At 46.2% G+C, this 18241-nt stretch overlaps 1 protein-coding gene across 1 annotated transcript in view; it reads right to left on the bottom strand.

Moving 5' to 3' along the window:
* Positions 1-18241, bottom strand: part of KCNH6 (potassium voltage-gated channel subfamily H member 6) — a 138530-nt gene that overhangs the window by 97665 nt on the left and 22624 nt on the right. Inside the window, 1 exon segment of the mRNA XM_084860372.1 lies at positions 14795-15025. Coding sequence (XP_084716498.1) covers positions 14795-15025 — 231 coding nt within the window.

Below are 18241 nucleotides of genomic sequence, written 5' to 3'. Positions count from 1 at the left end.
TTTCCAGAAGCTGGACATGAGAATATGCAAATTAAAAAGGGAGGTATTAATCTTTTCCCTCTGAGCTACTTTGAAATCTTTCCTTCCATTTATTCATTTATTCAGTGTTGCATAACAGAGCAAAGGGGTTGTGTCCCTGTAGAGATCCTGGTGCAAGAAGGAAAGTGCCTTCTGCATGGGATGAAGGCTACCCAGTGGCTATCATGCGCAACCCAGATGCACTCCTAAAATGCATTTCTATAGGACATAGATGCCACTCCATAATTGGGGGGCACTTCTCAAAATGGGTGAACATTCTTCTTCTCCACTTTGCACCTCTCTGGGGCCCAGAGAAACAAATATATATTGCTTCTTACTAAGTTCCTTTCTAAAAGCTTGCTACCTGCCCCTTCCTCCTTCTTTCTAATTCATGGAATTGACCTGTATCACTGTGACCCTGAAAGGATTTTGAATGGTAAATCCTTTTAGCCAAAACGTCTGAGTGTCAATGGAAACATTCTAGTCCAGGTCAGGAAAGGGGGTGGGAAAGAGTGTGAATGGAGAGTGGATGCTTTTATTGCAGGAAGGCCTAGTGGGGGTGTTTGGGTATGTGCTGAAGACTGCCAAAGTATCAGTTAGGAAAGATGGAGATGGGCCAGTAAAGAGGGGCATCAACAGACGTTTTAATAACAAAGAACAGCATTTGTACAACCTTGAAGAGGTGTTGGGGAATCAGAAGAATCTGTCAGTCTGTCAGTGAACAACCATCAATCTTGGAATTTGGGATCAATAAAGAATACGTCCAATCCCTCTTTGGTGCCATAGGCCCCAACTAAGGAAAAGGAGGATAAAACCCCTGAGCCTGCCAGTGCTCAGGAGGGGCATGGTTGCATCTGGATCGTTGTATGCGCACATACCAACAGTGCCCTCGATCCACGGGACATGTGCCACGTGCTCTGGCCAAGTGCTTGGCAGCATGCGGTATGTGTTGGCTGGAATTCAGGGAACAGGATTTTACCGTCCAGGGCATAGGTAAGGTGCAGTCATCTTTGCACTGTCATACCCACTGTTTTGGAGGTTTTCATACAGGCAGCATTTTCTGGCTTGAGCCTGGCTGAAACTGTGTGCCTGTTACACCGTCAGCAGGCTTTGGCATGAGCTTGGCTGCAGGGAAGCTGTGTAACAAACAGGGACTAACTGTATATTTAGGCATTTAAGGCACCACGTTTGGGTGACTAAGCTGTGACCATGGAGCTTATTGTTCTTTGAGGTACTTGTAACTAAGTTTGTAACTAAGAGGTGTAGGGCCTCTCAAGCCTCAGATAGTTTGCAGCTCTCTGGGGAGGCTTAGCTGTTGTTTGCTTATTGTCAATAAATCTCCTTTTTCTTTCACCTTACATTGGTTGTGTGTGTCCTATCTCCACCTCAAAAGATCCCAAACTCCTCAGCCTGACCAACTGAGGGGTCCTGGGTATAAATTAAACTTCAAACCTCACCCTGAACTCTTTGCTAACTTTTCTGCGTGTAGGTGCAGGCCAACCGAACAGTGCCCAGGAATATGAAACAGGAAGTTTCAGATATGTTTCAAATACGAAATAGGAAGGCACTCAAAATAACTATGTGGGAAATGATATCTATTTTAATATTACCAATACCATCCTCCTAAGTTCTCTGTCTGCAATCCTCAAGATCAATTTCCCATGATGCAAAGTGTCAGTCTGTATACTATCTATTCAGACATATACCTTAGAGGTTTTAGGTGTGCACATAAAATGTAAAGTGTGAATGCAACAAACTCTTATGTGCAAACACATGCATCCTACGGATAGACTTCATTACACTGTGATTGGCTCCAGCATTAGAAAGGAGTACAAAACCCACCGCTGGAGACAAGAAGAATAATGGAAAACCATTATAAGCAGGGGCCACCGATTCTCTTTCATTTTCCTGACCAGCAAATACTCACAACGCTAAATTCCAGTTTGCCTTTAACAAATGGCTGTGATTGCACTGAATTGTGGAGTTCGCGTTTGAGCAATAGGTGTTTGATCGCCAAAATCCCAGTTTTTTAATACTTAAAGAAGAATTCTAGCGCATTTGACTGCAAAGATAAGCTTAACCATATGAAGCAACATCTGCTCAAAACACTAAACTCAGAGAGAGAGAGGGAGGGAGAGAGAGAGAGAGAGAGAATCTCCTATGGCTGAGGTTGTCTCAGGTTCTTCACTCTGCAATTCCCATTTGCCACCATGTCCTTTCCACAGATGCTCACACTAATTTCAGTTTCCACTGCATCGACTGACTGCTGCTTAACAGTGTCTATGATTCCCACCCTTCCTTCCCCTCCTTTATTTTGCAATTATTTTAGAGCATCTGATCTAGCATAGGTGGCACCGTTTCAAACTATTAACTGCTGGTGCCAAATCTGTGTATAATCATGCAACATTTGCTTAATCTGCGTGATCTATTTTGTTCCTAGTGCATTTGCAGAAACTGTTTTTCACTGGTCTTGAAATGTTAGGGATTTTCACTGCATGGTCAGCAGCTCTGCCTCTCTCCAAACCTCAGATGTTTGGAAGAAGTCTGAAATAAACCTGAGCTTTGCATCTCTCTGTATCTGCAAAAGGGCTGTCTGCTTTGCTGGGATAGTGTGTTCTCCAGAAGAGAATCCACAAGAGGAATGTGATGAAAGCCCAGAATGCAAGCATGGCTTCCTGCCGATACATGAATCGTTCATTTCGGGAATTGTTCCCATGGGCCGTCTGTTGAAAGGTCAGAGCTGCTTCTTTTGCTTCAGAATTAGGCTGTCAGGCAAAGGGAAAACAGAGAAGTAGCAAAGGGACCCTGTTATTAAATATGTACCTGCTCTCATGGGAAGAGCACTCAATACTTACTTATTCATTTATTTATTTATTTATTTATTTACTATTTAAATGCATAGCCTGTCCTTCACCTTACCATCCTACTTTCATCTTAGAGTTAAACGCCACTGAAGTTTTCAGCAGGGACGGGCAGCATGGTCCTCCAGATGTTTTGCACCACAGCTCTCATCACTCCTGACCACTGGCTATGCTGGCTAGGGCTGATGGAAGTTCAAGGCCAAAACATCTGGAGGGCCACACGTTCCCCACCCCTGGCTTACGGGTTATGGATTCCAATGCCAATGTAATGGCTGAGGCATGGGCTACTCCTAGAAGGATTCTTAGAAGGCCCTCCCTATCCAAGGAACCCAGGAGCAGTGCCAGCCATTTCAGCGATCCTCCGCTCTCTGCTCCTCCAGCGCCTCTCTCTGCCACCTTGCATTTTCTCCCACAGTACCCACCTTTAGAGCACACAGTAATTTCTGTACGAACCACAAAGCTCACCCTTTCACCACTACCCCATTTGTTCTTTTCAGTTTGGCAGACATTTCTTGTTCATTTCCCACTGATAACCTCCAAAGAAGAGCTGTGCTGGGTCAGACCAAAGGCCCCTCTAGTCCAGCATTCTGTTTCCACAGTGGCCAACCAGATGCCTCTAGGAAACCCACAAGCAGGACATGAGGGCAATAGCGCCCATCCCGCTTGTATTTTCCATACTGTCTCTGATGCTGAAGGTAACATATAGCCATCTTGTAGTACTCATTGATAGCATCCTCCATGAATTTTTCCAATCCTCCTTTAAAGCTGTCCAGCTCACTGGTTATCATCACATCCCACTGTAGCAAATTTGTTTAACCATGCGTGTGTGAAGAAGTCCTTCCTTTCATCTGCCCCGAGTCTCCCACCATATAGCCTCATGGGATGACCCTAGGTTCTAGTATTATGAAAAAGGGAGAAAACTGTCTCCCTATCCACTTTTGTGCTTAATTTTATACACCTCTATCTTGTCCCCCATTACTCACCCCTTCTCTTAGCAAAAAAGCCCCAAACATTGTAACTTTTTTCCTGACCAGAACTATACACAGTATTCCAAGTGTGGTTGCACCAGAGATTTGTAGAAAGGCATCATGACATCAGCAGTTTCATTTTTTATTCCTTTGCCAGTTTTCACTCAGTCATTGCCAGCTCAGACACCCTCCACATATATGTGAAGTTAGGATTTTTGCTCCAATGTGCATCACTTTACATTTGCTTACATTGAACTACATTTGCCATTTCGGTGCTCATTCCCCCAGTTTGGAGCCCTTCGCTGTTCCTCTTTGTTCTAACTGCCCTAAATAATTTGGTGTCATCAGCAGACTTGGCCACCTCATTGCTCACCTCTAAGTCCTCACTGCACTGTTGTTGTTGTTGTTCAGTCGTTATGTCGTGCCCGACTCTTGGTGACCCCATGGACCATAGCACGCCAGGCCTTCCTGTCCTCTGCTCTCTCCCAGAGCGTGCTCAAGTTCATATTCATTGCATCGGTGATGCTGTCTAGCCATCTCATCCTCTGCCGTCCCCTTCTCCTTTGCCTTCAATCTTTCCCAGCATCAGGGTCTTTTCCAGAGAGTTTTCTCTTCGCATTAGGTGGCCAAAATACTGGAGCTTCAGCTTCAGTATCTGTCCTTCCAATGAGCACTCAGGGTTGATTTCCTTTAGGACTGACTGATTTGACCTCCTGGCAGTCCAGGGGACTCGTAAGAGTCTTCTCCAGCACCACAGTTTGAAGGCATCAATTCTTCGGCGCTCAGCCTTCCTTATAGTCCAGCTCTCACAGCCATACGTTGCTACTGGGAAAACCATAGCTTTGATTAGACGGACCTTTGTTGGCAAGGTGATGTCTCTGCTTCTTACTATGCTGTCTAGGTGTGCCATAGCTTTCCTTACCTCAAAAAGTACCAGTTCCAATACAGATCATTGGGGGACCCCACTGTTTACATCCCTCCGTTGCAAGAACTGACTGTGCATTCCTTCTCTCCACTTTCTGTTCTCTTACCAGTTATCTCAGGAGTCTCCAGCCTCCTTTTGTCCCCATAGCTCCTCTGGTGTTCTCTCTCATCAGGCAACCAGGCCGATGCATCCATCCTCACACCAGTTCACTTGCACCTAGATGACCAGTTGTTGTACGATGGATGGGAACGTGCATTTGAATTCACACCCCACTGAAGATCATGCAATGTATTGTCATCTGGATGTACATCAGACCACAGATAGCAACACATTACTTCCAGCGGGATGTGCAGTGCAACGCATATCTCCACCCTGCCACAACTAGTCATATGTAACTTGGGGAAATTCTTGCTGTGCGGCAGCGTGGGCAATGGAACTGCCAGCGCAGTGCTGCAAGACAGGGAGCAATGGAGATACGTTCCCCCTTCCCCTGGTCCCATTAAGAATGGGGGCAATGGAAAAGCTTCATCTGACACCAGTGACATCATCAGGTAGCCAAATCTGATCAGCTATGTGGCACCTTAACCTCATGTCCACCAAGTTATCCTGATTGTACTGAAGAAATCCTTTCAAGGTCAAAAAAATGGTGCTGACTGGGGTAAGATGGGTAGCGTAAAACAATGCATGAGACAGCAGGGTTTTTTCAGGAACCTCTCCCCACTCAAAATAGCGACTTTCACACCGAAAATTGAAAGCCACAAAAGTTCAACTTGGAGCATATCTAGCAAATGATAGAGAAGAGTGAGTTACGCTGGAAGAAAGAGAGAACGCTAGGTGCACACATGCTGTTTTGCTTTGGGGAATGAATGCCGCTCTGCAGACTGGCACTACCTATTTGTGGATAAATGTAGATTGCAAAAATACCACACGTCTCCACTGCTCCCCTGTCACACGTGGACAGACCCTGGTGCTGGCTGCCTCTGGAACTTCCTGCTGCTCAAGGACGTGGGAAGCCATTTTCAGCAAATAAGGCAGTACATCAACATTGGAAAGAAAGAAAGAAAGAAAGAAAGAAAGAAAGAAAGAAAGAAAGAAAGAAAGAAAGAAAGCGAGCAGTGCAACTGGACGTAGACTTTGCTGGAAGCAATGCATTTGCAACCTGGAAGCGATGCACTGGTACCTGCCGCACTCATAGCGCAGTCCAAAGAGAGGGTGCTTGTGACTACTTTTGCTTCTTTGAGGCCCACTGAAGAAGGGCAGCAAAAACAGCCTGGGATGAGTTGGCACTGGCAGCAATGGGGGGACGCTGAGTTATTGGGTCACTTGGCAGCTTGGATCATGGAAGGGAGGGGTGCTATTTGTGGGTTTGTGGCGATACAGTAAAGGCCAACAAGTGTTTGGTGACTGCTCTGGGGGTGGAAGCAGCCATTACTCTCTGCAGCTTTGGTCTTCCATGCATTCTGGCTGAAGTGGCTTAGTTTTTTATTAACCTCAGTGCTGCTATGCTCTGTCATTCTCAAGCCCAGCTGTCAAGCGTCTTGTGAGGAAATTAACTTTTGACTGATCCCCAGCAAGGCTGTGCTAACGCTTCTGATTCAGCTGTGTGCAGGATTCACTGGCTTCCTCTTGGGTTCCCAGACCCCGTCAGGGGAATATGTAGGGAAGCCAAGGCTAAAGAACTGCCCGAGCTGCCCACCTCCAGTGCGTGTCCAGTCGTCATTAGCTGGTGGAGGACTTCTTCCGCAGAATCCGGGTCAGAGCACAATGCTCCCTGTTTGGGACTCACATCCTCTACTTCTTCCTCACCAACACTTGCTTCGTATTCATAGCACTTACCAGAGCTAGCATTTTCTGCCATGCCCTCATCTACTCACCTAGTCAGATTTCCTAGAACGTTCTCCTAGAATACAAACTGAGCGTGTTTCATCCTTCCAGCTTTGCATCTCTGTGCTGCTTGTTACACAGAGATGTGTGTATTTTGCCTACAGGATTCACTTTCTTTAGCATTTCAGCTTTATTATTCATGTAAGATCTTGCCCCAGTCTGGGGGGAGCCATGGCCTGGGACACCCATTCTGAGTCAGACAGGGGAAGCCAGGCGCCTGAGTACTCAGTTCTACCAGGCCTATCTTCCACAGCTGGGAGACCTAACCTCGGCGCAGGCCTGTGCTTCTCAACCAGGGACGTCTTCCATGGGAACAGGGTGGCAGGAGGAGGTCTCTGCAGGAGAGGGAGTTTTGGTGGTGTCTTCTTTGATGTCTCGTCTTCTGAAGAGGGCAGTACAGAGGCACCCGGTGAGGCGCAGCGACCACCTGAGAGCCAGGTTTCCCTGCCAGGATCAAATGTCGAATAGTGACCTTTTGTAGGCACTTTCCTGTATTTAAACCAGTGCAACCAGCAGTAGACTTTGCTGGAAGCAATGCACTGGTAACCTGGAAAGCTTCCTGGTTTCACTGGAACTGTGAACTTATTTTGAATTTATTCTGTGTGCTGAACCCAGGGCCTTTCATTGTGACGCTCATTAGCTGGTTCTTGTCAAGGAACTACGTTGTGATCTGTTAACTGTGGGTCTTTACTGGGACTGTTAAGGCTTATAGCTAATTATGGCAGTAAAAGGTTGCACTGTGATTTGTGCCTTGGCTCCGGGAAGTCAGGTTTTGACCATTATTTTTAATCACGTTTCCACCCCTTATTGCCTCTGAATACCAGCTGTTGGGGAAGAAAGGCTCTTGCCCTCATGTTTAGCCTGTGGGCATCTGGTTGGTCACTATGGGAAACAGGATGCAGGACTAAACAGGCCTTTGGTCTGACCCAGCAAAGTTCTCATTATGTTCTTTACTTCCAGTTAGAGGGAGAAGGAAATAACACCCATGTGCAATCTCAGCATGGACACCTGGATCAAAAGGCATGCCCCCTCCATGTGTATTCTGCAAAAAGATCTTCAAAAAAAGCACAGAATGTGGTAAAAGGTGCAGAATTAACCATCCTGAAAACCGTAGCTTTTATTTAATCTTCTCTCCCCCCCCACACACTGCAGTCATCAGTTCTCCAGCTGTTATAACAGTGAAGATTGTTTTTAACATGCTGGCAATGCCTTGTGAATGCTCAGATGCTAGATAGCAGGTTGAATGTGATATCCAAAGGAAGCTTCAGTACCCTCCCAATGAACAGAAATAGCATAATAAATTATGCAAAATGAGCAAAAATAATCTGCAGAATTTATACTTAATCTGCACAATTTATACAAAACACAAAAATTATTTTTATTTTTTATACAAAGCACTCACAGCCCTGGATATCTGTATAGTACTGCATATGTCTGCACAGATGCATTTCTTGCACTGCCCATCCATGCAGTGCCAAATCCCTTGTTATCAGCTTTCTCGTGTCTTCTAAAATGTTGGCATTCTGCCCACTGTTTATTCTTTCTCACTCTACCCAGACGCTGTTTCTGAACAGCAGCCACTAATTGTTTTGTCTCTAGTGGGCTGCAAAAGCAAAGAAACAACCATGCAAGCCACAGAACAATAAACTGCAGACAGGGTATGGGGAAAGCCAGCAATGTTATGAGAAACAGACCAAATGGACAGAGGCGCGACTGCCTAATTAAGCCTTGGCTGCCAATAACACAGGGCCTTTCCCCTGCCAATAACACAACTTTGTAACGCTGAGATGGATGATCACAGACTGAAGGTCAAGTAGAGACAATTATATTCACCCTGCTAGTTGGGGCAGGGTTTTAAAAATAGACAGGAATGCCTTCTCTGGGCTGGCAAAATAAAAGCGGAAGGGAGGCAAAGAGAGCTCTCCTTCATTTGAAATTCTGAACCTGTTGTTCCTCTCCCCTAGCCAGAAGTAAAATGTAGCTCAGAGAAAAGCAGGCGTGCAAGGGCTCTGGTCAAAGCCGGCTGAAGGGCATCTATGGAGAGCAGGGCTCACCTTCCTGTGTTACACAAATCCGTAAAGGGGGCGGGGCTTCTGGGAAGGGGGCGGGCGGGGCGAGGGAGATGTCTTTCAAGTGCCCTTGAGGGTCACTGGCTTTCCTGGTCTGGATTTCACTTTTTATGCTGCGGCTACATTCTCGGTTGCCCCCATTTTTGCTGTGCGTTGTTGGATCTGGCCCTGACAGGCCTAGCCACCCCCAGCCTCTTCCTCTCAGGGCCATCTCCTGCTCGGGCTCCTGCTGCCACGGTCTCACCTGCACAAGGAACCCCCAGTGCCTGGCCTGTGGCTTCTCGATGGTTTGGAGCAGGAGGCGCAGGGGCCTGGGGCCCACCCCACACTTTGGCTCGGCAGCACCATCTGCGTCGTGCCCACCTGCCCTGCTCCAACTGATGGCTCCCTCAGACTGCAGGTTCTGGCCCACGACAGGGAGATCACAGCTGGGGCGCTGGTTCCCGCAGGCTGGACTGGGAGGCCGTCGAGCATTGCCCGATTCCAGCCTGTGCCACGCGCGGTCGCAGGGGAGGCAGCCTTTGGGGCCAGTGCCAGGATCAAGGGGGTGCGTGTGACTAGCGCGCCAGCGCAAGGGGCGGGGCTGAATGGAATATGCCAGCCAGCCTGCCCTCAGCCTCTGCGGCACTCGCTGCTTTGCTCAGCTCTGGTTCTGGGGCAGGATTTCGTGCAGGTGGTTCGGCTCGCATGTGGACAGAGTAGGAATTTTAAAATAAAGATTTTTGTGCTGAACAGCCTGATTGGCCAGGGGTGGCTTGCTTCTTTTTCCCACCTACACTGTACTACCACCAGGGTGGCAATTGACCATATGAGGGAGGTGTGTGTCAAATAGGTTGTTTGGTCACTGTAAGGCAGGGAGTGCAGGTAGGGAAATTGCAGGAGAGTCATCAGTGAGCATCCAGAGGTACCTTTAAGGGAAAACGGGGCCTCACGGACTTACCACCTAGCATCTTGGAGTAGGGAAAGGACTTTCTCCCTTTGGGGCTTGAGTGGGTAACATAGCCAGAGTCATGGGACTCAACACTGCTTCCACCATTGCAGATCTGCTTTGCTGCTAATTTAATAAAATGTGCCCCTAGCTTACCCAACTCTTTGTGTGTTGCCTCTTTATTTCTGAGCATGATTACAAACAGATCCAGCTGGAGCAAGTTCCAAATGTTACTTCAGCAACACATAACCCCAGACTCGGCCTTCCGTATGGTTGCAGCCCAGCTGGGGTCATTCACTCTGCCTCCCGGCAGAAGAAGTTGTTCTGGCTGAAGGGGCCTGACTGTTCCAGCAGCTGTTGACTCTTTCTCCAGCGTGGAGGAGATGGTGGTTCTATTGAAGCTCCTGGCTGCAGCCTTCAGAGGCAGAGGGCAGCAGCGTGGTATCCTCAGGCTGGCAAAACATGGTGGCCTCCTGTGCTGGAGCTTATGGAGCAGTGGAGACCACTGTGGCTGGCTCGGAGGGTAATTCCCTCTCACCCTTGGATTTTTCCTCCAAGCTGATAGTCTTATTCCCAAACAGGGAGAAGGGTGGGTATGACACTGTCAAACCTTGATTCCTGAATTCAGGCTCCACACACAAGTATTGGTGACGTACTGGCAACATTATTGACAAAGTTAATAAATCAGATCTCCTAACACAGGCTTGCACAGGCCTTCTCCTGTCGTAAGGCATGAGCAGCAGTGGGGCATCTGGGTGCTGGTGGCATGTACAGTTGATTCACTGTGTCAGAGTACAACACATCTCCTCTACACACAGAAAAGGGGATGGTGTATTGCTCTTTGCTCACAAAAGGATCAGCACAAATCACATGCCGTTGGGCTTGAAATGTGTATTTGTGTCTATGGCTGTGTTGTCTAAAGAAGATGTTGGTTGTGCTGGTTGGTTATGTGTTGGCTCCCCCAAGGGGTCCAGGGTCTTCGTGAGAGACCAAGTCAGTACACCACACCTACCCAGTGATTCATTCAGTCTTCAAATTGCCATTTTGGGACTGGAACTAAACTGCAGACCTCATGGTCACAACATCTGGCCAGATTTTTGGACTTTTCTGTTCCCCACCCACCCCATACTTTTTGTACCAACTAACCTGATGAAGAGTTCTAAAGAATTCAAAAGCTTGCACACGTTTGTAGCATTTTGTTTGGTCCTAATAAAGGTACTGCCCAAATGTGGACCTTTTTTTAGATGGCGGTGGGGGGAGAGTTCCTCATGGACCAACACAGCTATTTTCATCCAGTTTGATCTTCTAGTATTCTGACCGGGCATCCAGCACACTAAATATACTTGCTGCAGCCAGTTTGTGAGTGATATCACTTTGTGTGGGTAGACTGTAATGTTCTTGCATTACTGCTGTGTTAAGGCCTTGGGGTTCTATGCATATCAATATAGCACAGGTGGTTTTCTCTGTACTGTAGTCCTTGATATATCACCCTTCTGGAGGCACTTCAACCTTTTCAGTTATGCCCAAATGCTCCATGAGGTGAAATTCCTTCATTAGTAGCAATCCCCGCAGGGCATGCATGACATTTGCAACTAGCTTGGTCTTTGAGCCTCCTCCAATCCTGACATACATATTTTGCCCTCAGGTTAGTCAGGAAACTCCTTTTTGATGCTTCCACTATTGGAAAGGAGCATTGAAAGGGCAGCCAGACAGGGAGATAAGTTATCCTATCACCATAACGCCTTTTCTTCTGGTGGAGAAGAGCCTAGGGGGCTGAGTCATAAGCATGTGCAGACTGCCTTTCACTGAGCATTAATTCATTCATTCATTTATTTCATTTATATGCCACCTTTTTTCCTCCTTAAGGAACCCAAGGTGGCATACATGATCCTCCTCCTCTCCATTTTAGCCTCACAACAACAACCCTCTGAGGTCGGCTGGTCTGAGAGTCCGTGACGGGCTCAAAGTCACCCATTGAGCTTCCATGGCCGAGCAGCGACTAGAACCCGGGTCTCCCGACTCCTGGTCTTACACTCTCACCACTACACCACACTGGCTCCCCTTCCCCCATTTCAGGAGGATTCTAAAGCATTAATCACAACACAAAGAATCCCAGATGTGGGGAGGGGGGCTATTTGTGCCTATTGGATCAGGGAGGAAAAGAATACTGCACCAGCAGCAGAAATCTGAGAGCAGTCTCAGGAATGGTATTGGTAAAGAAAGAGAGGAGGGGAAAGGTGTAAAAGAAGGAAGCACAAATGTAAGGCTGAAATCTTACATAATTTATTTACTTGTAAGCCCAATTCAACTTTAAAATGCTGTTTTAAAATGCTGTTTTAATGTTTTAATACAATTTTAATTGTATTGCTGTTTAATTATATTTTAACCTTTGTATATTTTCATATGTTTTAACTGTATGTGTTTTAATGTTTGTAAGCTGCCTTGTGTCCCAGTACTGGGGAAAAGGCGGGGTATAAATATAATAACAACAACAACAACTCAATAGGACCTAAGTCCGAGTGATGCTTTAGAATCCTCCTGAAATGGGGGAAGGGGGAAGGGTGTGTGAGTGGGATGGAAAACACAAAATCAGGAGAGTAAGGAAAAAGGTGAAATATGGAGAAGGAGGCATAAAAGAGAAAAGATAGCCAGAGAAGCAAGAGAAACACTGCATTAAGGTTATAGTCCCTGGCACGCTTACTGGGGAGTAAGCCCCACTGAATTCGGTAGGGTTTATTTCCAAATTAACATGCACAGGCTGGGGTTGAAGCTGCAGAAGGAGAAAGAGGAAGAAAAGGTGCTGGGATAATGGAGAAACACAAAATGTTTTTTTTGTTTGTTTGTTACATTTCTATCCTGACTTTCCTCCAAGGAGCCCAAGTGGTCCTCCTCCTCCTCTCCATTTTATCTTCACAACAACCCTGTGAGGTCAGTTGGGCTGAGAGTCAGTGACTGGCCCGAATTTGCCCAGTGAGCTCCATGGCCAAGTGGTGACTAGAACTCAGGTCTCCCAGTCCTAGTCCAGCGTTCTAACCACTACACCACACTGGCTGGCTCTTCTTGCTTCTCTCAGGCACACAGTGAAGCTGGACAGCATGCTAGCAAGCAGGTGCGGCAACTAGCCTGAGCCCGTGCGTGAGTGGGCAAGCACATGGGGATCAGAGGCCACCTTTCATTCATTAACTCTCCCTCTGCAAACTAGGAAGACGGTCAGTTAGAAAGACCCATACAGGGGGAAGGAGGGAGGTCACAGCTACCCACTCTTCTCCTCTCATGGTGCTGCCTGCCACAAGCTCGTCCTCTCCTGGCTACACACCCCCTCCCGGGTCGTCCTGCCTCACGAGCCACCACGCCTTTCCCCATGGCCTGGTTGGTGGGCTTGCAGCCTCTCACATGAGGAAGCAGCACACAGATCATGGGCAAGAAAAACAAGACAAGACAACTGTAGCCTAGCTACAGTTATCCATGCTCTGATAACCTCAACTAGATTACAGTAATGCATTATACGTGGGGCTTCCTTTGAAAACGGTCCAGAAAGTTCAGCTAGTCCAAAACAGGGCAGCAAGATTGTTAACAGGGACTGGCCAACATGATCACATTACATCAGTACTTTTCCAGTTGCACCGGCTGCCAGTCCATTTCTGGGACCGATTCAAAGTGCTGGTATTAACATTCAAAGCCCTTAATGGCTTGGGGCCAGGTTACCTGAAGGATCGTCTCCTCCCATATGTGCCTGCCCAGACCCTAAGTTCATCCTCAGCGGTCCTTATCCGTGAAAAGGAAAGGTTCCTCCTGTGCAAGCACCAGGTCATTACTGACCCCTAGAGGGACGCCGCTTCCGCTGGCATTTTCATGGCAGACTATAGCGGGGTGGTTTGCCATTGCCTTCCCCAGTCATGAGCCCCTGCCAAAGGAAGTGAGGCAGGTAGCTGCCAGGAAGAGGGGCTTTTCTGCTGTGGCACCCTGGCTGTGGAATGAGCTCCCTAGAGAGGTTTGCCTAGAGCCTACGTTGTACTCCTTCCAACACCAGGTGAAGACCTTGTTATTCTCCGAGGCATTTCTTTTAGCTTTGGTGTTTTAAGTCTCTATTTTAAATCTCTGCATTGCTGCTAGGTTTTATTCTGGTTATATTCTTATATTGTGGTTTTAACTCCTTTATATTTTACATTGTTTTATCCTGCACTTTTTGGTTTTAATTTTTGTGAACCACTCAGAGAGCTTCGGCTATTGGGTGGTATAGAAATTAAATACATAAATAAAATAAAATAAAATAAAATAAAATAAAATGGAACAAGGCAGATCTGTGGCAACTCTGGGCTTTATACCAATACCTGCACCACTGTGACTCCTGAGCTCTGTGTGGGGTGACAAACAAACAGCGTGGGGTCAAGCAGTTCCACAAAGCAAAACCGTCTGGAGCTGCAAAAGCAACGGAGGTGGAGTTTCTGGCCAGCGGGCGGGGGGGGGGGGGCACTGGCCCAACTGCAGGCACGTGCTCTGGCTGCGGCTGAGGCTGACTTCAGCACAGTGCAGAAGTATTGGCCCGTTGCTAGGGTCATGGGCAGGTTGGTCAAGGTGGATGCTCTGTTAGCCCTTGACCTCACTGATTTATTACAGATGCCACCCCCTCATGGGAGTCCTAATACAGGCCTGCACAGGACATCTCCTAGACTAAAAGAAGGGGCGGGGAGTCCTGAGGCTGTTCTTAAGGGGACAGAGGACAGTTAATTCACTATGCCTGAGTACAATACACTGATCTTTGGCATAATTCAAGGACCTATGTGCTGGCAGCCACCTCCATGTAGAACCTCAATTCCTCCCCATACATTACTTCATCCCACTGTCTTCTGCCCAGCAGTACTCCTCCCTTCTGGGATTTGCAACAACCTTTCATCACTCTGGGTTCATAAACACGTATGCCGAGGTGTCACTTTCCAGGGTGATGGCCAAAAATAAACCAGATAGTGCCAGTGGAAATCCATATTGCTTATTATCACAGTACAAAACTGATGAGAACACACGGGGATGTAAGGAAAAATAGTATTTACATTTGATGAGTTAAATTATTTGGGTCACAGGGAAGAAGACGGTTCAGCCGCTAGGCTGGTAAATAAATACTTTTAAAGAAAGGAATTGCTTACTGTCTTTCCTGTAGTAGAGAATTTCCAGCTTACACTCCTCGGTTCCAAGCAGTGCCTGCCCCAACTGCGCAATGGAGTTGCTCGTAGTGTCAGGCCCAGTGAGGAAATCACAGGTGCAAGGGCGCTGCATCACCTCCACTCGGGAGTAGCCAAACATCTCGCAGAAACCATCGTTGCAGTAAATGATGGCACAGTTCTCCATCTGTGCATTGGCAATGAGGAACTTGCGGTCTGGGGGGCGGGGGTGAGAAAGAAATGCCAAAGGTTACCAGGAAGCCATTGACTGGACCAATACAAAACGGGCAGAGGGAGTGAGCAGCTATTTATGCCAACCCATGTCCTAGAATGGCGCATATACAAGTAGCAGTTTATGAACAGCATGACCAATGCTGTTACACAGGTGTTCCTTATGATTCTATGATCTTAAGACAAAAATGGTAGCTCTCAGCACCAATCCCCCCCTTCCTGTGCCCATTTTATCACCCAAGGTTACCTGCTCCACACATACTTTACGGTGGTGTATTTTGGGGTGGATCATATGCTCTACTTATTTATTATTTATTTTATTTAAAGCATGTAGATCATTCCCTGCCTTTCTTTAAAAGGATGTGTGGCATTCTGAAGTCTAGATTATGTGAGTCACTCTGGGTAAAATGCAGGGGCCAATTTCCAGGGGTGGGCTGTGTGAGCCAAATCCAGGGCCACAGAGAGGTAACCCAGGGCAAAACAGTCCTCAGGTCCTCCTCCTGCCCCCTGCCCCCAAATGCTCCCTGTAGATAACACCACATATTTAAATGCATGTAATATTAGCATAATAAATGTATTATATAGTTTAGGATGCAGTATTCAATTATGATAAATTCACTACTAACCATGAGTGCCAATTCACTGGATAGGAAAACCTACTGTAACGGAATGTAAAAGGAATACCTTAAAATCTCAGGAAATTAGGAATCATCATAGGATTTACAAACATTATCTATGATTACTAAGATTAAGAGAAGAAATGATCAAACATTCACAAAATTCAGCCAAAATCCTTTAATACAATAATTAATGAATGATCTAAAACTTAAACAGGTATGACTTCTTCCCTGCTTTGATTTTGGCAAACTTAGCAATTAAATTTATCAAAACAGATTTGCCTAGCAAGCTTACTTCCTGCTGAGACCACAAGGTACATAAAAAGTGAAGAAGCCACATTGATGAAAACAACTCAACCCCCCCCCCCCCGACACACATACACAAAGTTGGGCTCTGTGCTTGCTCACTGTTTTGTGACATTTCGGTTGGTCCTAATAAAGCTCTCAAGTGCTCCACATCCATTCATCAGGCATGGTACAAAAAGTGGTGGGGGGTGGGGGTGGAAAACAAAAAAAGTACACAAATTGGGCCGTATGTTGTGGTCATGAGGTTTGCATTTTAGACTCACTAAAATGAAGTGACATAATGAAGTACTTTCTGGCATGTTGTTGTCTGTGGGTTGCGGCTGAATACGAAGATAATCTAGCCGTCCAGCTAATACAGAGAGTATCAAACATAACTAATAACAGTGCTTGTTGGATGCGCACACAAATGCCCCAAAATGTAAAACAGGGAGTCCCATTGATTCCAGTGCCATTGACATTGCAAAACATAACACATGCAATAGCTAAGACCAGAAATTTGACACGGGTTCAAACAAATCATATAGACATTACTGGATTCCTATATGTAGTTAACAAACTTCATATCTGGTGTATTAACCAAACAAAATCACAAAGTGGAGGAAGAAATGTAGGAAAGAGTGTGTGTGATAATTATATATCCAAAACAAGTTGAGGAAACACACGTTAAAATAGGCCACTCCACTTGTCAATCTGTTAAAAGTTTCTACACTGTATCTAACAGGACCAATGTGGCAAAAAGGCCTGCAAAGCAAAAGTCTCTTTGATAGAGAGCTCTGGGAATGTGTTTGGGTTTCAAATGGGGAATGCTACTTAAATGGTACCAAAGTAAATGCCACCACTGACAACGATGGAGGCAGTATTATACCATTTGGAGAGTATTATGTATGGGTCGCTTTAGGTTCTAACAGTAACATAGCTGCACTAGAAGGCCACTATTTTGCATGTGGTACTGAGTTTTATAAGACCTTGCCTAGTGATTGGTATGGCACACGTTACGCCAGCTGGCTAGTACCTGGGATGCGAGTCATAAACACCCTCCAAACGGGAAGGCACCAAAATAAGGGTACGGTCAAAGGCTCCAAGGCAATGTTAGAAAATAAATATAAAAATCCCCATACTGTTGGAAAATTGATTGGATGCTCCATAGCAGGAACTCTTCCTGGTGTAGGTACTGCATGCCTGGGATAGTTTGTGATTAGACTCCAAGCAGTCACTGAAGTCATGGCTGATTTAGGCAATCCATGGAAACGCCATTTCAACCCTAGCACAGACCCAAGAACCAATAAGGCAGATGGTAATCCAAAATCAAATGGCTTTGGATTTTGTTTTAGCCAATGAAGGAAATGCCTGTGCTATTATTAACCAAGAATGCAGTGTATACATCATCAGCTCCTTTCAAGTGGTTGAGGCTCATGTAGATGATGTTATGGTCCATGCTGGCAGAGGAAGTGAAATAATGAATGTTCCCAAAGATAATTCTATGGACTGACTAAGTGGATGGTTTCTCAGTCTCACAGGATGGGTAAGAGCCCTGCTGAAATATATATTCATGGGACTATTTGTTTTTGTGTGCTTGTATGTGCTAGTGCAATTAATAATCTGTACTCTGAAATGTTGCATTAAGAAAACAGTTCAGGCCATGTCAACCACTCAAATGAAAATGATAAATCTTGCAAGAGCTAGAAAAAGGAGAATTAGAAAAACAAGAAATAATCGAGTTTATGCAGATACAAGTAGGATGATTCCAAAGGAACCAAAGGGGGGAGTGTTATGGATAACTGCAACAGACCAGAGTGGGAGCATATTAGGACTGAGTGAAGGTTGGGACCTGAGCGTCTCCACTGTGGAATTTTTGAATGGGTTCAGGACCATCCCCACCTACTCTCTCCGAAAAACGCAAGATTTACAAAGTTCTGAACAGCAGTTTGCTTAACCAGCAGAAGTTTCTATATGTGGGCAAGCCAGATAGGGAACTGCCTGTATGTCACCATTTTCCAAACAGACCAGCCAATGGTCTAAAAAGGACTTCCTTTTGGGTAAACAAACATTCTGCACACAATCAAGTTGTTGTAATTAATTTCCTAATAAAAAGCTAATTGTGTCTAGTATGCGTCGAAGGGTTCTTGCATCCCGCAGAGGGGGAGCTCTTTCCACTGCAGCGGTGTTTTCTCTTTCTCAGTAAAGGCATGTTGTACCTGAAAGTGCCTTTTGAGTGTTGGGGCCAGGACATTACAAAAGGACATTGTTGTTGTCTGGATCACCCATAAAATGTGAGTGA

Source organism: Heloderma suspectum, chromosome 5, assembly GCF_057233095.1.
Source record: "Heloderma suspectum isolate Gila_16-S chromosome 5, 16-S_ref, whole genome shotgun sequence".
Lineage (NCBI taxonomy): Eukaryota > Metazoa > Chordata > Lepidosauria > Squamata > Helodermatidae > Heloderma > Heloderma suspectum.
This window is presented reverse-complemented; position numbering and strand designations above follow the sequence as displayed.